Source organism: Hippopotamus amphibius, chromosome 17 (assembly GCF_030028045.1).
Source record: "Hippopotamus amphibius kiboko isolate mHipAmp2 chromosome 17, mHipAmp2.hap2, whole genome shotgun sequence".
NCBI classification, from domain to species: Eukaryota; Metazoa; Chordata; class Mammalia; order Artiodactyla; family Hippopotamidae; genus Hippopotamus; species Hippopotamus amphibius.
The window spans coordinates 42,506,747-42,528,036 of NC_080202.1; the positions used below are offsets into that span (position 1 = coordinate 42,506,747).

Sequence of the window (21,290 nt, forward strand, 5' to 3'; positions counted from 1 at the left end):
CATGAACGCAGGGAACATTGGCCCATTTTATAGGCAAGAAAGCTGAGGCTCAGAGAAGTGAAGCAACTCCCCTGAGTCACACAGCGGGGCTGGGGCTGGCTGGAGGCTGCTCTGAGCTCTCTCCCCCACCCTATGCTGCTTCTGACCTGGGACGGCCACAGGCCTGGCCCTGCGCCAGCCCTGCTGGGAGGAGCGGCTGCAGGGGGAACGTGGACGGGCTGGTGAGCTACTCCCACTCCCCAGAAACCCAGCACCCAAGCCCAACTGGGCAGCAGCCACCCGCTCGTCCACCGGACGTCTGCCCTCCTGCGGCCCCAGGACAGCACAGCCCCACAGAAGGCGTCACCCCTCACCCCCGACGGACCACTGAAGCCCCCCCAGGCCCTGGGTACCAAGGAGCTTCTTGAAAGGCATCCTGGGGGTCCCATCCCCAACCTGGTCCTCTCGCGAGGATGTGGGGACAGATGCGGCCCCAGCAGCACAGCAAAGCTGCCATGGGGTGGAGGGCTGGCGGGGACCGGAGGAGCCAGGGTGCCACAGCCCTTCTTACCTCTCCGGCCTCCTCTCACCACATCCCTACCTTCGTCCTCGCTCCCCCCAAAGCTCTCCCTGTTCTTTGCACGCGTGGGGCCTTCGTTCACGGCCCGTGCACATCACTCCTTCTGTCTGGAACACTCTTTCCTGTGTCTCCTCACGTTCCCACGCATTCTTCAGGCCTCACCCGGGATGTCAGTTCCTCCAGGGAGCCTTCCCCCCTCTGCCCTCCTCCAATCTGCGTTAGACCCCCCGCCCCGCTGTACTCCCAGGGCGTCCTTCTCTCTCCTCCGGCCCTCGCCCCTCGTGGCAGCGGCGGCCTTACTCACCTGCGTGCCTTCCAGAGGGCGGGACCCAGGTCCACCTTGCTCAGCGCTGCGGCCCACGCCCCTGGCCCAGTGATGGGCTCTGAGCACGTTCTCAATAAATATTTGTCAAACGCATGAATGGACAGATACGTGCACAAATAAAAGCCACTCCTAAACGCAAAGGGAAGGCCTTCTCCACCCAGCCCTGGCATTTCTCCTGAGCACCTGCTGGCGCATGGACCCCGTGTGTGTCTCTGTGTGTGTGTGTCTCTGTGTGTGTGCGTGTGTCCACGCCCAGGGTGCTCACCTCTTGCTCAGCTCCTTCAGGGCTCCGCTTCGGCACAGCCCCAGGTCATCTCCCAGGAGCTTCCGCTGCTCCCGGCTCCTCCCGATGAGGTGCATCCGCTCCACGTGCTCACACAGGGACGCGTTCACCAGCTGCAGGTTGATGAGGGGCTGGGCCCGGATCTGCGTCAGGAACGTCAGGGCCTGCCTGCAGACCTGCGGACACCAGCGGGCAGCGAGGGTGAGACAGGAGGGCCGTTTGGTGAGCACCCGACGGCCTGGCACTGTGGTACCGACTCACTCGCTCACCCCTCCATCCACCTGCCGAGGGAAGCGGTACCGTCTTCATTTTACAGATGAGGAAACGGAGGTTTGGAGAGAGGAAGTGACTTGGCCAAGGTCCACAGCTCATACAAGCCATGGTTTGGACCCAGTTCATCTGACGTCCAAACCCACTCTCCCCCCTTGGCACCAGCTGCTGCCCCTCCCTCCCGACCGACCGACCGTACTGGGATGGAGGAGGGGCTGCTCCAGTCAACACGCCTCTCCCCCTGGGCCTCACAGATCCTCCCCACTATTTCCTGTCCCCCCCGCCCCCGTGTTCCTGCCGAAAGGAAACAGGCACTACCCCAGGCTCAGGAACCAGGTGACGGGTCTGAGTCAGGCTCCAACCACAGGAAGCCACGGATCAGACACAGTTTAACTAGAGGTTTCCTGAGCTCCCTCCACCCCTGCCAGCAGCACCACCAGGGCCCCCCAAGTCTCCACGTGGAGCTCAGTGATCAATCTGGGCCTCTCCCACGTGATAGGACTTTGAAGGTTCTACCCTCAGCCCTGACCCCGATGCCAAAGCCAACTACTGAGCACCTACTGTTTACCAGACACTGGGCTAAGGACTTCGACCACATCCTTTCTTCATCCTCACAACAACTCAGAAAGGAAGGTGTCATCATTCCCATTTTACAGATGAGGAAACTGAGACTCAGAGAAGCTAAAGTGGCTTATCCGAGCCACCAGAAGAAAGCAGAGGCCAGGTCTAAACTGAGGTGTTGTCTCTGCGCACCTGGCTGCCTCACTTGCTAAAGAGAAGCCCCTCTCCCCTGCAGTTTCCTCCTTGCCGTGATAAGGATGGAGGAGCTGAGATGTTCTCCGCTGTCAACCGCCCTGCAGTGCTTAGGAGTCGGGCTTTGGCTCCCGCCTCCACCCCTTCCCAGCTGTATGACCTGATGAAACTTACTTAACCTCTCTGTGACTCAGTTTCCTCATCTGTAAAATGGGGGAAATAAAAGCACCTAACTCATGGGGTTATTTTGAGTTTAGATTAAAAGGAAATCCATGTAAGTGTATCCTCAGTAAATGGGAGCTGCCATCAGAATCTGTGGGTGCCTATGTGGCCCCGGTGTCTGTCCCCTGGCCCAAGGGGATGCAACAGGGCCCTCGGAAGACTGTTAGGCCGGGGGCTGCTCCACCAGAACCTCTCACTTGCCCCAGCAGCTGACAACTCCATCTTTCCCCATTTCCCAGAGCCCTGAGGAACCAGCCCCCAGCCAACGCGCAGCCCACTGACAAAGGCCCGGTGGCTCGTGACTCAGTCAAACTGCTGTTCCCCAGCCCTTCCCACGACTCAGCCCCAGGCTTTGGGTGAGGCTCAGATGAACTGACATGCAGGAAGGCGGGCGCTGAGAACTGCCAAGTGCGGCAGAGAGGCATGGGCTTGGCCTTCGAGCTCCCCAGGGACTGTTCCTCCCCATGCAGGAGACAGACAAAGAGAGAAGCCCCAGGCCTGGGCTGACCTTCTGCCAAGTGCCAGCCAGGCCTCGCAGGAGTGGGTCAGCCAGAGTGGTAACAGTGGACAAAGGGCCCCTAACCTGCCAGCCAGCCACTTCCTCGTTTGAATTTTGCTGGCTTCCCCAGGTCTGGCATCTTTGAGAGAGCTGGATATTTCCTGACTTCAGGCATGCTGAGGGGAATGGTATAATCTTCTAGTTGGAAAAAGGAAGCGGCACAAAATTACAGCAGTGAATAAGGAGACGGCTCAACAGACGCACCCGGAAGTTGTAAACAGTGAGGGTGTTTTATGGCCGGAGGGCTCTTTGCATTTGTGGTCATCTTGAGGTTTCATTTTCTCCGTGTAGTTAGTTAAATAGCTAACACTGAGGGCAGGGCTGGGGATGAGGGAACCAATAAAAAAGCCAAAGTGAAGCTAATGTCTCTGGGGGTTCCCATCCCCGGGGGCGGTGGGGGGGAGGGCGGGGTGGTGCAGGCTCTGAGAATCTCGTTCCCTGGACTCTGATGGGGACACGTGCGGACACCTCCACGTGGAGAGATAGCACTGCCGGAGGCCTGGGTCTCAGGAGAAGCAAACAGCGTCTTCCTGGTGCTCTGTCTTGCTGTAGCAGAAATCTGTGCCTTTGGGAGAAAGCCAAGTTTGTGCCCCTTGAGGCAGACTCTGACCAAGTGAATTAGGGGCAGAAGGGGAGGCCTCAGGATAGAGAAAAGGCACCATCTAAGTGACTGGTGGGTACTGTCTCCTTTAGTCCTCACACAGCCCGGGGAAAGACACTGTTGTTAATTTCCTTTACAGATGAGGAAACTGAAGTTCAACAGTTTGCTCATGGTAACACAGCTATGTAAGGGGGTAAGCTCAAGTTGAAGAAGAGGAAAATCTGAAAGACTGCAGAATACATCTGAGGCAGAAGCATTTGGCGAACTTAAAAAAGTGCCCAAGATGTAATACGAACTGAACAAAGCATGGTATAAAGCAGTATGAGTCCAGTATGATCCCAAACTTTACAAAAAGTAGATGCAGGAGTTTGTATTCTTGGGGGTGGGGAAGAAAGGCTAAACAACTGAATAAAGATGATTTTGAACAGTGAAAAGAAAAAAAAGTAGATGCCTATGTAAAAAAGCAAAAATGCACAGAAAAGGCTGACTGCTCCCAGCGGAAGTGCAGCCAGCTGGCCAGTCCATCCATCCATCCATCCGCCCATCCATCCAGACATCCATCCACCCATCCATCCATCCACTCATCCATCCATCCATCCATCCACCAACCCACCCGTCCACCCATGTATGCATCTACCCAACTAACCCATCCATCCATCCATCCATCCACCCACCCCACCATCCACCCATCCATCCGTCGACACTCATCCACCTACCCACCCACCCATCCACCTGCTCATCCACCCACTCATCCTTCCATCCACATCTATCCACCTATCTACCCATCCACCCATGCATGCACCTACCCACCTAACCCATCCACCCATCCATCTATATAATCTATCCCATCATTTTTATCTACATATCTAGTTGCTGGTGCTTTAAATAGTTTTATCTGTATCCATGGGGGGCTGCAGTGAACCATCCTTAGATTGCCACCTGAGGACCAAGGCAGGCACTGAAAGAACTCTGCCTAGGGGCTGGAGACCAGCACCCAATTACTTTCTTGGTCAGCTCCCCCACATCATGGGCCCTGAACTAGTGACCCGGGCTTCCCTAGAGCCAAACTCCCCCACACATATGAACAGAAGCCACAAAGAGGAGCAAGCCCTCCTCTGTCACTCAGAGGCCCCGGGTGGCCACAGAAGGCTGGGCTCGAGACTTACCGGGCGCTTGGAGAGGTCCCAGTTGTGGATGACCCTGGCTGGGATCAGTGAGGCATCGTCTTGATGGCAGATGTCACAGTAACAGCGGCCAGAGAAGGCACAGAGCTTGGGTCGTACAAATGAGAAGCCAATCTGCCGGGAGCAGCCTGGGGAGAAGAACAGTGGGGGGGTGAGCAGCGGTGGGGCCAGAGTCAGCTTCTGAGCAACACAGAAACTGCCAAGGCAGAAAGGGCCCACTATCGACGGAAAGAATCAATAGAAAGTTTAAAAAGGAAGAGTACGAAGGAATTCCCTGGTGGCGCAGTGGTTAAGAATCCTCCAGCCAATGCAGGGGACTCGGGTTCGACCCCTGGTCCGGGAAGATCCCACAGGCAGTGGAGCAACTAAGCCCATGTGCCACAACTACTGAGCCCGTGCACCACAACTACTGAGCCCATGTGTCCCAACTACTGAGCCTGCGTGCTGCAACTACTGAAGCCCGCACGCCTGGAGCCTGTGCTCCACAACAAGAGAAGCCACCACAATGAGAAGCCCACGCGCTGCAATGAAGAGGAGCCCCTACTCTCTGCAGCTAGAGAAAGCCTGTGCCCAGCAACAAAGACCCAACGCAGCCAGAAATAAATAAAGAAATAATGAAATACATCTTTAAAAAAAAAAGGAGTACAAAGATAAAAACAACCACCATTCATATTCCCACCACTCGGAATCAACCCTACTGACTAATCTTTATGGCAAAACACCGTAAGAATTATCATCAGCATTTCACAGCTGAAGAAACGGATACACAGTGAGGTTTGGAAACCTGCCCAGTCGCGCACCGATTGAGTGGCACAGCTGGAGCCAGATCTGGGTTGGGTTGGTGTAGAGCCCACATTCTCTTTTCCCTTGCTGCCTCTGCTCAATGTTCCCACTGCTTGCACACCAATGCCAGCCTCCTCTGGGTCCACCCCTCCACGGGGGCCCAGAAACGGAAGCCACAGAGTCAGGGTCTCGGCAAGCAGGGCAGGAGCTGGGCACATGGGCCTGGCCGCGGGGAGTGGGTGGGGAAGCCAGCCAGAGGCAGGGCCGTCTGGACATGGCCTGGTGCCAGCCTGAAGCCAGACCTGCCTGACGCCTCGAGACAGCGGTTCAGGGCCAGCTTCAGACCCTCTGCTGGGGGCCCCTCCACAGCAGGGCGGGGAGAGGGTGGGGGCACGGGCATGGGGTGTGCCCAGGGCAACACCAAGCCCTGCCTCAAATCCCCAGCACGGGCCCTGCCTCCTACAGTACCAGGGAAGGGTCCCCTCTGTCTCCTGGGGACTAGAAGGGCTGGCTCTTTGTACCAGCTGTCTCATCCTGACCATCACCAAATTTTTGCAAGGTTCCAATTCAGCTACTACTTGTTATCACGAAGTTTAAATGAGGTTTTGAAAGTGCCCCGTAGACTATGAAATACAAGCCAGATGTCAGAGATTGGTGTCTGCCTGGTCAACAAGCTGTGCCCACAGGCAGAAAGGAGGCCTGAGCTTTCCAGTTTCAGTGTGGCTGGCAGGCTGGCGGGTGGCAAACAGAGCCGCCTGCCAGCATCCATATCCCCAGCGGGGGAGCCCTCCTGCCAGCCCCGGGGGCCTGGCCTCCTCCCTGAGCCTGGCACCCATGGGGTTGAAGGGCAAAATGTCAGCGTTAGCGGCTGGCAGGTGGGGGACGAGGGGTGAGCAGGGGCTTGAAAATATCTTCTGCAGGAAGCTCTGCTCTGCTTAGCTTCTCCATCCTCAGGGGGCATCGACCGCAGACCACTTCCTTCCAGATGCCTGAAGCAGGCTTTCCCCTCTAGTCCCACAGGCTCCTCCCCGACAGGACAGCTCCTAGACCGCGTGCAGCCACCCGTCTCCCTGCGGCACGCTCTGCAGCAAGGCCGCCTCCTCCTCCCGGAGGGCCCAGGGTGATGGAAACAGGTGTCTGGGTTGGCGAGGAGAGCTAGGAAGGGAATGTGAGCAGCGGAATGTCATGCAGCCTTGAAAGCAAGGGAGTGGAGAGGCCCTGTGGGGGCCCGGCTAAGAGAACAGGTTCTGGAACCATCAAGTCCTCTTCCGGCTCTGCCATCACGCGCTGTGTGAACCTGGGACAGGTACTTACCAGCCCTGGGACTCAGTTTCCTCAGCTATAAATAGAGACAAACCCCCACAGGGCTGTCATGAGGATTAAAGCAGACAGTCCAAAGAAAGCATCTGGCCCAGGGCCCAGCACAGGATTGGACGATGCTAACCACAGAGCAGATGTGCTGACCTAGAAGAATATGTATAATATACCCCCCTAAGGAGGAAAAGCCCAAGTTGCGGAACAAGAGGTATAGCTGTGCCAACTAACACAGCGGCAATGCGCCACAAGTGCTCATTTACATTTCAATATATTTACATTAAAGGAAACTAAAGATCCAGTTCCTCTCACGCTAGGAAGTCACATTTTAAGTACTTGGTAGGCACATGTGGCTTGCGGCGATCGTCCTGGACAGCACAGATCTAGAACATTCTCATTACCACAGAGTTTTGGTGGACAGCTCTGAGTAGTACGAGCCCATTTTTGTAATTAAAAACAAATTGTGGGGGCTTCCCTGGTGGCACAGTGGTTAAGAATCCGCCGGCCAATGCAGGGGACACGGGTTCAAGCCCTGGTCTGGGAAGATCCCGCATGCGGTGGAGCAACTAAGCCTGAGCACCACAACTACCAAGCCTACGCTCTAGAGCCTGCAAGCCACACCTACTGAGCCCACGTGCTGCAACTACTGAAGCCCGTGCGCCTAGAGCCCGTGCTCCACAACAAGAGAAGCCACCACAGTGAGGAGCCCGTGCACCACAATGAAGAGCAGCCCCTGCTCGCCGCAAGTAGAGAAAGCCCATGCGCAGTAACCAAGACCCAATGCAGCTGATAAATAAAAATAAAATAAATTTATAAAAAAATAATTTAAAAAGTAAAAATAAAAACAGATCTTGTACACTCACAAAAGCATGCCAAAATATTTGGAAGGGTACCATGCCCCTGCTCCAAAAGGATATAATCTGATCATCAAACAGCCTCAGTTGCTGCAACTTCCCCTGGGGCAGGATGGGGCACTGGTGGGGACCAGGAAGGGGTGCAGAGCCTAGAGCAGGAACCCCACTGCAGGCAGAGCGAGGCTGGCAGGGAGGCTGGGGGCGCTGGGACAGCGAGTTGCCACCTGCACAGAAGCAGCCCTGGGAGTCGAGGCCTTTCTCCGTGGGGATGGCCACCAGATACTGCAGCAGGTAGCCATTCTCCCACGTAGTGAACCTCAGCACCTCCTGACAGTTTTCATCGACTCCCGCCGAGCGTCACTGCCTCCTCGGCCGTCTCCAGGTAGGACGCCAGGACCCTGTGCACCAGGTCCCTCCACAGGGCAGCCTCCTCGGCATTCCCGGCCTGCAGCTTCAGGACGGCGTTGGCTGTGATGATTCTGAAGAAGGATGGGCCCCCGAGGCTTGTGTCCGGCAGGATGTCTCAGATGGTCTCGACTCCATGGCTGTCACTTAACATCGTCTCGTTGTTTCTCATGCAGAAGCACCTCAGAGACTCCAAGGACAGGGAGAAGATATAGGGCATCCAGGTGCGGTCCGTGTACAGGTACAGAAGGGATTCTTTAATAGCATCGGGCTCGGGAACTTGGGAAGAGGACCAGTCCAACTGCAGGCCCTGGGGGGTTTCAGGCTCTGAGAGCAGGTCCGAATGGGAGGGGTGGCCACCCTGGGGGGCCTCTGGGGGGTCCTCGGGTTGGTCCGGGTACTGGATGGTCACCCACTCCTCTTCCTGCTGGGGCCGGCACTTCTGCAGCGCCTCCCGCACCCGGTCCAGCCAGTCCTCGGCTTCATCCCGGCACGAGGCACGCAGGGTCAGCTTCTTGCCCGAGAAGACCAGCTCGAAGCGGCCGTCGCTGTGGGCCGGCCCCACAGACTCGCAGCGCAGCAGTGAGCAGTTCTCCACGCAGGTGCCCTCCTCGCCGCTCAGGCAGAGGCGCAGCTCCAGCGGGGAGAGCTCGCAGAAGAGCTCTTTCCAGATGCCCATGGCCCCCCGCCGCTCCACCGTGCCCAGCTTCAGGAGCCCCCGGAATGGGTTGGACAGCCCTGGAGGCAGAAAGAGGTGCTCTAGATGACGGGCCTGACCCTTCAACAGCCTGGATAACCTCCGGGGCCAGAGTCCTGTCCCGGGTGTGGACGAGACCACCCGGAGAACACGGGCCCGCCACTGGCTGGATGGGAGCGTTTTTTGAGAGCCTCCATCCCGTCCTCACCCCAGCTGTTAACCTTGTTCCTGAATTTCACTGAGAGAATAAAAGCACTCAAACGATCACCTCTACATGCCCCTCACGGACCCCCCACTTCCAGCATCTGCACCCACACTCTGACTGCCCCCCGTGGCCGGGGAAGAGCTGGCTGTGCTTCTGTCTGAGGCCGACCCTCCCATGTGTGCATGCGTGCAGGGGGTCCCCCCACCCCCCGCCCACTCAAGGACAAGGACGTCCTCCTGGAATCCTCCCTTGCCTGTGTCGCCCTTTTCTCCCTTCTCTACTGGCTCATTCCCACCAGCCCACCAACACGCTGTTATTTCTCCCAGCTTTAAAAATATCTCTTGACTCCACTCGCATCTCTAATTACCACCCCGTGTCTCTGTTCCCTTTACAGAAACCCCCCTGAGGAGGTGTGGGAACTGTCTTTACTCCCCCTGCTCCCATTCCTTCTTGAACCTGCTCCAAGCAGCCTTCTGTCCCCTCATTCCACAGAAGCTGCCCTTGGGAAGGCTACCAGGACCTCCTTGCTGCCAAGTCCAAAGGCCAATCATTGGTCCCCATCTGCCCTGGCCCATCAGCATCCCTGGACACAGCTGAGCCCCCTTTCCTTGGTTCTTCTCTGCTGTCACTGGCCCCCCTCCTGTCTCCCAGGCTCCCCCTCCTCTCGCTGGCCTCTCAGTGCTGGAGGCCCTGGGCTCAGCCCTGGATTCTCTTCTCTACAGACACCAGCTTCCTAGCTGAATTTCCCTGGTCTCGGAGCTTTATGCCAACGACTCCCTAGTTTTTATCTCCAGCCTGGGCCTCGCCCTTCAACTTTCGATTCCCATCTCCATCTGCTCCATGTATGTCTAATAGGCTTCTCAGAGTCGACATGTCCAAAAATGAATTCCTGATTCTCCCACTCCAAACCTGCTTCTCTCCGGATGTTCCTCCTCTCATTAAATGGCAAACTTCATCCTTCCAGCTGCTTGGACTAAAAATCTCACAGTTATCCTTGACTTTCTTTCACACCCCACATCTAAGCCATTAGCAAATCCTCTTGGCATGTCCAGAATCTTCCTCCACTTCTCACCGCCTCCACCACTATCCACCACCATCCCCGGCCTGGCTTACGGCCGCGGTCTCCTAACTGGTCTCTTTAGCCCTTCAGCAAATGAGCCACGATGACTCCCCCTTTTAAAAGATTACATCTCTCCGCCCCAAACCCTGCAAGGCTGCCATCTCCCTCAGAGCAAAAGCCAATGTCCTTTCTGTGGCCCATGAGACCCTCCGTCACTCTGACCTCATCTCTAACCACCCCCTCCCCATCTCCTCTGCTCCAGCTACTCAGGTCTCTGTCGTTTCCTGCACATGTCAAGTGTGTTCCTGTCGCAGGGCCTTTACACGTATTCTCCCTGCTTGAAACACAAAGATCACCTCGTGCCTTCCTCCCTCCCTCCACTTCTCCTCAAATATCACCATATTTGTGAGGGCTTCCTTGGCCATCCTTTATGAAATAGTACCCTGCCCACCTCCCTGATTTACTACTCCCCACAGAAATTATTATCACTTGTCCACACTGCACGTTTACTTGTTTATATGCGTATTTCCTGCCTCTTACACTAGAATATACTTCCCATGAAGATAAGGACTTCGCCTTGTTTCCTGCAGTGTCCCCAGCACCGAAAACAGTGCCTGGCTCATCACAGATCTCAATAAGCATCTGTGGAGTGAGTGAGTGAGTGCCTATGTACCACACACAGCCCAATGCTTCCTGCTCCCTGCGGTCCAAAGGACACACACTTCTCTCTCCCAGCCTGGACTAAGCTTAGAGATTTCAAATCACTGTGTAGGGTCTTCCTACTCTTCGGGGCATGATGATGTAGGGGCATAAAACACACCTTCTCTGCCATGGCTGCAGTCAGCACATGGGCTGAAAGAAAAACCTAAAAGGAGGCAGCATGGAGACCAGGGCTCTGCCCAGACTCCCCGAGCCAGGGCCCCAGCAACCTGGCCAGAGTTCTCTGCTGGGTCATTGCAAATGGAAAATGAGGAGAGAAAGAGACTGATTCTACGGCACACTTTGTTTGTTTGTTTCTGAGGGTTACAGAAAAATTAGGTTATGGTTATTTAATGCTGTCTGGAATTTCACAGGGTGCGGAGATCAACCTGGCCTCATTGTAAACTGCACACAAAGGACACTGAACAAATAGCAGATCTGATAAACCCCACCAGAGCTGTTAAATAAACCATCTAAGAGAGAGTCCTTGGGAGGGAGCAGTTGAAACACCTGGGTCTTCAAGAGGCAGGGGGTGTGCCCTGGGCTACAGACGGACAGAATCAAGATGTCTGTACACTTATAAGGTTATCTTATGTATCTTATATATAATCTTATGTATAACCACAAGATTTATAGGAGAGTTTCAGGGAAGAGAGTTTCCATTTCAATATATGAAACAGCATTTGTGTACTCTGTAGGGAGTTTTGACCAGTACTTTATTAAGATTTTTATGAGAGGGACTTCCCTGGTGGTCCAGTGGGTACGACGCCACGCTCCCAATGCAGGGCGCCCAGGTCCCATCCCTCGTTGGGGAACTAGATCCTGCTTGCCTGCTGCAACTAAGAGTTCACATGCCGCAACTAAGAGTTCACGTGCTGCAACTAAGACCCAGCCCAGCCTAAATAAATAATTAGAAAAAAAATTTTTTTTTACGAGAAAATATACTACTTTTCCTAAAATGCTTTCCTGAATTACTCAGCAAGGGTGCTCCTTATTACATTTAGGGGATGAGGTTTTTCTTGGGAGAAGACACCGCCCAACTGGTAATGATAAAGAGGACTTCTGAACTGCTTTCTGAAAGGCACTGCCCACAGGTACTGTGGCACCCGGAAGCCCGCAGTCACCTACCCATCTGCCTGCGATGCACCACCCTGAAGTCATTATGCTCTGGTGCCGGGGTGGCCTCACCTCTCCTGCTTCCTGGGGAAGGCACGCAAGCTTTGTCCAAGGCCTCCAAGGAACAGCTTCTTCTTGGTCCTTGCGTGAGGAGACCAGGCCTTGACTCTGGAGTCCCTCTGGGAGAACCTACAGAGGCATCGGAAGGACTCTCCACGGGCTGTTCCCGGGGAGGCTGGTAGAAGTCATCTTCTGAGATCCAGTTTGTGTTTATCTATTGGGAAAGAAGTAAGGGCAGGTTGTTTTTAAAAACATCTTTATTGAGACATGATTCACATACCATAAAACCAACTCATTTAAAGTGTGTAATTCAATCGTTTCCGCATATTTACAGACCTGTATGACCACCACCACATGGTTTAGAACATTTTCATTGTTCCATAAGGAAACCTCGTACCCATCAGCAGTCACTCCCTGTTTCCCCTCAGCCGCCCCAGGTCTAGGCAACCAATAATCTACTTTCTGTTTCTACAGATTTGCCTATTTTGGACATGTATAAATGAAGGCTTATGTGGTCTTTTGAAATGGGCTACTTTCCCTTAGCATAATGTTTTCAAGGTTGTGGTAAGTATCAGTACTTTGTTCCTTTTTATTACCAAATGATATGCCAATGTGTGGATGTACCGCGGATGTACCGCCTTTTGTATACCCATTCATCAGTGGACACCCAAGCCCACATGCCACAACTAAGATGCCCGCATGCTGCAACTAAAAATCCTGTGTGCCACAATGAAGATCCCGCATGCTGCAACTAAGACCTGGCGCAGCCTAAGTAAATAAATAAATAACTATTTTTTTAAAATTAAGAACTTCTGTTCAACAAAAGATACCATTAAGAGATTTAAAAGGCCAGCATGGCCTGTAAGAATATATTTGCTATATGCATATATTTTTCTCCAATAAAAGACACATGTACAGTATACAAAGAGCCCCTAGCAAATCAACAAGGAAAACACATACCACTCAATTTACGAATGAGACAGTGACTTTAAAGGATGCTTCCAAAAAGCAAATGCAAAGGTATCAATATCATTAGTCATCAGAGAAATGCAAATGAAAACCACAGTGAGATAGCACTACACACCTACTAGAGTGGCCAAAATGTAAAAGATTGACAATACCATTGACAATGGTATTCTTCATCCCAGAAGAGCGATGGAAATGCTCATATACTGCTACTGTGAGTATAAGTCAGCACAAGCCCTTTGGCAGTATCTACTAGAGCTAAACGTGCGCCGACTCAGTGACCTAGCAATTCCATTCTTAGATGTACACCCAGAGAGGAGTACACAGGTTCACCGAAAGGCAAGTACAAGAATGCTCATAGCTGCTTTCTACATAACAGCCCAAACCGGAAAACAACCCAAATGTCTGTTTACAGGAGAATGGATAATTACGCTGTGATATCTTCTTACACTGGAATACTACAGAACAATGGAAAACAACAAACTAGAGCCTCAGGCTATCTCACAGACATAATGGTCAGTGAAAGAAGTAAAAGAGTACACACTCTATGATTCCATCTATATGAAGTTCAACAACAGGAAAAACTTTAAGGACTGGAAGTCAGATTAGTGGTTTCCTCTGGAGGGAGGCAGTGAGTGGGAGAAGGCACGAGGGAGCCTTCTGGTGGCTGGAGATGTTCTATATCTTGATCTGGATGGTGGTTACGGAGTGTATGTGATATACAATTACTCACTGAGGTATACACCGAGGACCTGGGTACTTTAAACACATCATTCCTCAAAAAAAATGTTAAAGGAGAAAGTGGGACAATTCAGTGGGGAAATAATAGTCTTTCCAACAAATGGTGCTCGTCTGACTGTATAACCACATGCAAAAAAGGGAAGTTGGATCATAGATTTAAATGTAAGGGATGAAACTATAAACTTTTTAGAACACATGGGAGTAAATCTTCAAGACCTTAGGTTAGGAATGAGTACTTAGATTTGACACCAAAGGTACAAGCAACAACAGAAAAAACAGACTACCTCAAATTTTAAAACTTTTATGTTTCAAATGATGCCATCAAGAAAGTGAAAAGACAACCCACAGAATGGGAGAAAAATCGGCAAATCATTTCTCTAATAAGGGTCTAGTGTCCAGAATATATACAGAACTATAACTCAACTTTTTTTTTTTTTTTTTTTACCAAATGCCATGTAGTCCTTTATTCCTTTTTGTTTTTTCGGCTGTGCAGTGCAGTTTGTGGGATCTCAGTTCCCTGACCAAGGATCAAACCCGGGTCCCCTGCAGTGGAAGCGTGGAGTCTTAACAACTGCACCACCAGGGAAGTGCCATGGATTCATTTTGTGTAACGGTAGAAAACTGGGGGGAAAGCAAGTTTCTTTGCTGGGGGAGGGCCCACCGTCAGGTTGAAGATACCGTTAAAAAATCCAAGTGGAGAAGTCAAGTGGGCCATCGGAAGTGAGTGGGAACAAAGATCAGTGTGTTCCTGGAGCAGAAGAAGATTCTGCTGTGGCTGGAACACATTGGGCAAGAGGGGAGAGGTGGGCAGAGAGGTGGGCCAGGGCAGGTTAGGTCACAATGACGAGGTTGGTTTTCATCCAGTCTCTGACAGGAGGTTCTGACTCAGCCACTGACCGCTTGTGAAACCAGGGAAAAGTGATTGTCCATCTAATGAATGCTGGCTACGTGCCAGCCACTGTCACACCCTGTCTGCCCACCGGTCAGGAAGGTGGAGGTGGGGATGGGGGGAGTGGCCTTCTCACCCTTACTGCACCGAGGAAACGAGGTGTAGAGCGGGCAGTGACTAGCCCTGGGTCCACGCGGCTCCTGGGCCGTCCTCGGGCCTGGAACCGTCTGTGCACGGAGCTCTAACTCATCCTCTTCCTTTGCTGAGGTGGGGAGACTGAGGTCCCGTCTGACAGGGGCACGTCAAGGACATACAGGCAGCTCCGTCCCTGACTCAAAGTGGGGTAAACTGAGGCCAGAATCCGCGTGCCAGGCTCACACGGCAGAGGAGGGCGCCTGGGTCGGCCCCGGGAGCACGCTCCCCTGAGGCCGGAGGCCAGCTCACGTCCGGATCCCGCATCAACCTCCCACATCACGGCTGCTGCCCGGTTGGGGGAAGGGGTGAAACGCGACCCGTTGTCAAGGAGACGCACCCCGCAGGCCCTCATTGGCGTAGAACTCTGGCCCGGGCCCCTCCTCCTCGCCCGCTGGCCGCTGAGGTCCCAGGGGCCCCATTTCCTGAGGGCCGGGAGCCCCCAGCCTCCTCCGGTTTCCACGGCAACGCTCCCATGGCTCCGCCTCCTCCCTCCACCTACAGGCTCCCTCCTGCCATACATCTGCGCATGCCCCTATAACTCAACTTATTAAATAACCCAATTTAAGAATGGGGAAATGTTTTGAATAGACATTTCTCCAAAGAAAATACACAAATGGCAATAAGCACACGAAAAGATGCTCAACGTTATTAGTCACCAGGGAAAAGCAAATCAAAACCATAATGAGATACCTCTTGTCCCCCACTAGGATGGCTACAATAAAAACAAAAACAAAACAGACAGTAAGAACTGTTGGCAAGGATGCAGAGGAATACGCTGCTGGCTGAAATATAAAACAAGGCAGCTGCTTTTGGAAAACAGTTTGGCAGTTCCTCAAAAGGTTAAATACAGAGTTACCATATGATCCCAAAATTCTACTTCAAGGTATGCATCTGAAGAAGTTAAAACATATGTCCAAGCAAAAAATTACACATGAATGTTCACAGTAGCATTATTCGTAACAGTCAAAAAGCAGGAAAAATGCCAATGTTCATTCACTCATGAATGGATAAATAAATTGTGATACATCCATATACTCAGCAAAAAAAAAAAAAAAGAATGAATGAAGTACTGATAGGGGCCACAACATGGATGAACCTTAAAAACATTTTGCTAATTGAAAGAAGCCTATCACAAATGTCACATATTATACGATTCTATTTATGTACAATGTCCAGAGCAGGCAAATCTATAGACAAAGTAGATTAGTGGTTGCTAGGGGTTGAGGGGGGTGAGGCAGGAGGGGAAAGGGACAGGAGTGGTTGCTAATGGGTGGGGAGTTTCTCTCATGGGAGATGAAAATGTTTTCAAATCAGACTGTGGTGATGGTTGTACAACTCTATGAACACATACTAAAAAAACCGAATTATACACTTTAATTAGGTGGATAGTATGCTATGTGAATCCACAATAAAGCTGTTAAGAGAGTGGGTGGGTGTGCCTCTTCTAGTCTGGCCCATCCTGAGTTACAGGATCTGGAAGGATAGACACATGTGGATGGAGCTGAAAGAGCAAGACTACATCCCCAACACAAGCCCCAGACAGTAGCTGGGATGAACTCTGGGTTGTGCGTGCCCTGTGTGCACGTGCACTCCAACTCCTACTTCTGCTTTTCGAGATCCACCAACAACTGTGAAATGGCACAAGAGCTTGCGTTCACAGCTTGACTACTGCTTCCCTGGGCCCACAGTTCCAGCCTCTACCCTCGGGGTCTCTCTCCAGGACAGTCCCAGGGCTGGCTTTCTTGGGTCATCAACACACTGGACTGGCTTATTCTAGAACAGCACTGTCCCACAGAAATACAATGCGGGCCTCACAGGTCACCTTAAATGTTCTAGTAGCCACATTAAAAAAAGTTTAAAAAACAGGTGATATTAATTTTAATAGTATATTTTTATTTAAAATACCTATTTAGGGACTTCTTTGGTGGTGCAGTGGATAAGTCTCTGTGCTCCCAATGCAGGGGGCCTGGACTCGATCCCTGGTCAGGGAACTAGATCCCACGTGCATACACAGCTAAGAGTTTGCATGCCACAAATAAGGAGCCCTGGAGTCGCAACTAAGGAGCCCACCTGCCGCAACTAAGACCTGGCGCAACCAAATAAATAAATATTTTTTGTAAAAAATAAATAAAATACATATTTAAAATGTTTTCATTTTAATGTGATCAATAAACAAATTATGAGTCAGTGGGAAGTTGTTGTATAACAAAGGGAGTCCAACTCGAGGATGGAAGATGCCTTAGAGGACTGGGGCGGGGAGGGTGGGGGGGACTCGAAGGGGGGGGAGTCAAGGAAGGGAGGGAATACGGGGATATGTGTGTAAAAACAGATGATTGAACCTGGTGTACCCCCCCCAAAAAAATAAATAAATAAATAAATAGAAAAAATAAATAAATAAACAAATTATGAATGAGACATTTTACATTCTGTTTTTCCTACTAAGTCTTCAAAATCCAGTGTTTATTTTACACAGCTTATCTCAATTTGGACGAGCCACGTTTTAAGTGCTCAAGAGCCACGTGTGGCTAGTGGCTGCCCAAGTGGACGGTGCGGTTCGAAATCTTGTTCGTGTTGCAGAATGAGTATTTTCAAAGCCTGGTGTTTTAGGACAACGTTTATTTAATAATAACAAGTACTGAGGAGGAAACCAAAGCTCAGTGAGGTGAAGTGCCTCGCCCACGGGCGTAAGCTGGTAAGTGGCAGTGGTTAAGAGCAGAGACTCTGAGGTTGGGTGAGAATTATCTTCACCACAGGGTCGATGTGCAAATAACAGGGGTCGATGTGCAAATAAAAGGAGACACCCGTGGGAAGTGAGGGCGTAGAGCCTGGCTCACATCCACCACTCACACCCCAAGGAACATTAGCTCCCTCACCACGATGCTATTAATACCAAACGCTGCAGGGCGCGGGGCTCAGTGGGAGAAGGCAGGGACCACTCAGGGTCACTAGCTGGGGAAACCCTGCACTGGCTCTGAGACATTCACCAACACTCCGCCCCCACCACCACCATCCCCCGCCAAAACAACCCAGCTTGGACCACTCACCGGACTGGTGGGTGAGGGAACCACAAGGCTCAGCCGAGGTCTGTCATCCTCCAGGGGCTTCCGCTGGCCACTTCCTTGGCCAACTGCTCTGGCTGCCTCTCTCACAGGACTAGGAGGCTGCTGGCCTGAAGTGCTCCCCAAAAGGACAGCCTGGGCCATGCCCAGCTTCAGCCAGCCCCCAGGGCCAGGCGCCTGGGAAAGAGGCTCCCCCGTGTGGGCCCCATCTCGGGTCCCAGGGGATGCTTGGGCAGGGTGGGGCTCCGCAGGTACCTCAAAGGGCGGGGGTGTGCTGGTGTCCAGGCCGTGGAGGGTGAGCGAGGCCTGCAGCACGGGAACCTCCGTTTCTGGGCTCAGTCCCTCGGTGGGCACAGAGTTCACCTGGGCTTTGCTGAATTCCGACAACACCCTGGACGTTTTTAAACAAAGAAACCTGTGTGACAGGGTTGTCAGCTGGAGTGCCCAAGGCTAAGTGGAAAACTGCTGTTTTATGATTGAATAAAACAAAACAAAACAACCCCACCCCCTTAATCATCACCGCGCTCTCAGCTCCCACGCACACACACGCCCACCAACGTGGCTCCCCAGCGGGGACTCGGGCAGGCTGGGTGGACAGGTGAGTTGTGCAGCCCAGGATCTCAGGTGACTAAGCTCACAAAGCAGAGGAAAGGACTCGAACGGATTGCCTTTTACCCTCTGAACAGGCTCGCCGGGCCTGGGGAGTCTGCGCAGCTAAACAAACCCGTCCCTGCCCCAAGCCGACCTCGGCAGCGCCTTGGTGAACGCATGTCTCAGAGCTGGGCTCCAAGACTCCGCTCCTTGGGACACAGGCTTGGGCGAAGGGAGGACCCGCTTTGTTCCCAGAACAGGATGTGTTCCTGACGGGACTGGCACTTCCTGCCCCTCAGTGGTGTGTCTGGGCCCAGGGAGCCAGTGTCACTGCCTTTGTGTACACACACACACACACACACACACACACACACACAGAGACACACTCTTACACACACACACAAACATACTTCTGGGTCTTCTGGAATGTGCACTGGCTAGTGGCTGCTCCTCCCTCCCTCTCCCGAGGCTTCCAAGTTGTGCTTCTGAATTAAACCTATCTGCTGCCTCCACCTCTGCTTATGAATCCAGTGAGGACGTCAGGGACCTGTCCTATAAGCCCTCTTGCGTGTCAGGAAGGCCTTCCTGATTCAGCTGGCTTCCTGTTCTGTCCCACCTTCTCATGTATTGGGTATGTATCTCCTGCTCCGGGTCGGGACTCAGAGCCAAATGGGAGAGGCCTGGCGCCTCAAGGGGGTCACGCCGGGTGGCAGCCGCACCCATGTGTCCCTCTCTCACGGTCCCCTCCTCATCGAACCTGGGCTCCTGGCCATGTGTCCCCTGGGCCGGACACTCTCTGGGGACAGGAGCGGTGTCTGGCCCACGTCTACTCCCAGGACCAAGCACAGGCCCTGGTGGGTCGAGTCCCGGGTGTTGCATGACCGTTGGCTACGTTAGAACCGGTGGGGAAGGCAGGAGGCCCAGGGTCCGGTGGGGTCGCACCCCAGTGCCGACGCTCGCAGCTGTGTCCTCCCGGGCAAACCCATTTCCCCAGGGTAAAGGCAGGAGCTTTCTCACTTGGCCTTCTGGTCGGGCGGAGGGTCGGTCCACTCCATGGTGTCCGTCACTTCCAGAACCAGCATCTGTTTTCATGAGAAGGCTTGTTCCTATAGGTAGGCGACTCGGCCGGGATCGCCTAGGGGGCGGGGCAATTGGATCAAGGTCACCTCTCAGTGTTGGGCTCTGTCTGATTGGTGCACCACCCTCCGGCCGTCTGCATGGAAGGGGTGGGTCAACCCAAAAGGTGGTTAGTTAGTCTGCGTGAGTTCCGCTACATTGTAAACAAAAGTCCAGGCCTATGACCCCCAAATAGGCATGTGATGCAGTTTAGGATGACAGGTGGCATCTCAAATGTGTGGAGGAAAAATTTGCTCATGTACACCGTACTCCAGAGTAAGCACCGCATGGCTCAGCGATTTAGATATTGAGGGAGAAGAAGAACAAGACCTAGAGGAAGATTTAGGAAATTATTTTATAAAGTCCTTTCAACTCAAAGTCTAAAGGACGGGGACTTCCCTGGTGGCGCAGTGCTTAAGACTCCCCGCTCCCAATGCAGGGGGTCCGGGTTCCATCCCTGGTCAGGGAACTAGACGCCACATGCGTGCCATGCCGCAACTAAGAGTTCGCATGCCACACACAGCTAAGGAGCCCGCCTGCCGCAACTAAGTAACTAAGTGAAATGTAACCAAATAAATAAATTAAAAAATTTAAACATCTTTAAGATTTTTTAAATTGCAAAATATGATGTGAAGAGAACTCTCCGTGGAACCTTCAAGCACTGGAATCATCACCAAAAGCCAAAGGCAGATATCCAACAGGAGAAAATGTTCACCGCTTCCATTGCAGACAAAGGGCCAGCCTCGTTAATGTGTAAACTGCAGATACAATTTACACTCAGGATAAAGCCCAACCGAGAACCCAGCAGGAAAAGGGCCGAAGACCGCCCCCCCCACCCCCCGCCCCGGAGTTAGTTCACAGAGAGAAAATAAAGGCGTGTCTGAAACAGGAGAGGACGCTCAAGCTTATTCACCCATGAGTAGAAAACTGCAAATCCAAACAACGCTGAGCTACCATTTTCACCTATGAGATCGACGCCTCGCCCCACTCCATCCCCTCCGCCTCCCCCCCCCCCCCAAAAGCATTCCCAGGTTTGATGCCACGCGGGGCTTGTTGGCGAGGCTGGGGGAGGGAGGCGCTGCCGGAGAATGCCTGCCCTGCTCTTCCAGGCACTGTCCGGCATCTCCCGAGCGTCAAGGGCTCCGTTGCAGTGAGGGTGGCCGGGACCGCGACGGCCCTGCACCACCGTGAGGGCACAAGGGCACTCGACCGGCCTCCGCAGAGCGCTGCGGCCCGGGGCCGGGCGCGATTCGCAGGCCCCGCAGTCCGTGCCCGTCGACGGGAGCCGATTCCGCGGGAGTGAGTCACGCGGAGCAGACGCAGATGCCAAGGTACTGATCTGCGACGGGCAGTGTTCCATTCCAACGACTGTCGCCGAGGCCGTCGCGTCTCCGGACGAGCCCCCCAGCCCCAGGGGACCCGAACGGTGGGACAGACGGCGGGCGGGAGAACGCCGACGCGAGCAGAGCGGCCCCGAGCAGGGAGGGGCGAGGGGCTGTGGTGGTGGCTGAAGGGCCGCCGTGGTCGTGGCGTGTGTCGGGCACCGGCTACGCGTGGAGGAGCAGGCACTCGTACTCACTGAACGGTTGTTGAGTGTGCGGCGCGTGCGGGGGGAAGAGCGGTGGACGAAACCAAGCGCTGGGTTTCTGGGGCTCGAGCCGTGACAGCTGCTACCGGGTCAGCGCTTCCTTCGCGGTCTCCGGCAGCCGCCCCTGTCTCGCGTCTCCGGCGGGACGCGCCCGGGCCAGGAGGCCAAGCCGACCTGCTCCCGGCGCGAGGAGGCG

At 53.4% G+C, this 21,290-nt stretch overlaps 1 protein-coding gene across 1 annotated transcript; it reads right to left on the reverse strand.

Moving 5' to 3' along the window:
• Positions 1-1,145: 1,145 nt before the first annotated feature.
• On the reverse strand, positions 1,146-19,445 carry LOC130839589 (putative pleckstrin homology domain-containing family M member 1P). The gene is given in 8 exon segments (XM_057713829.1): positions 1,146-1,343; positions 4,739-4,884; positions 7,932-8,050; positions 8,052-8,850; positions 11,902-12,163; positions 17,785-18,190; positions 18,545-18,697; positions 19,408-19,445. Coding segments are annotated over 8 exon segments (2,121 nt in total).
• Positions 19,446-21,290: the final 1,845 nt, after the last annotated feature.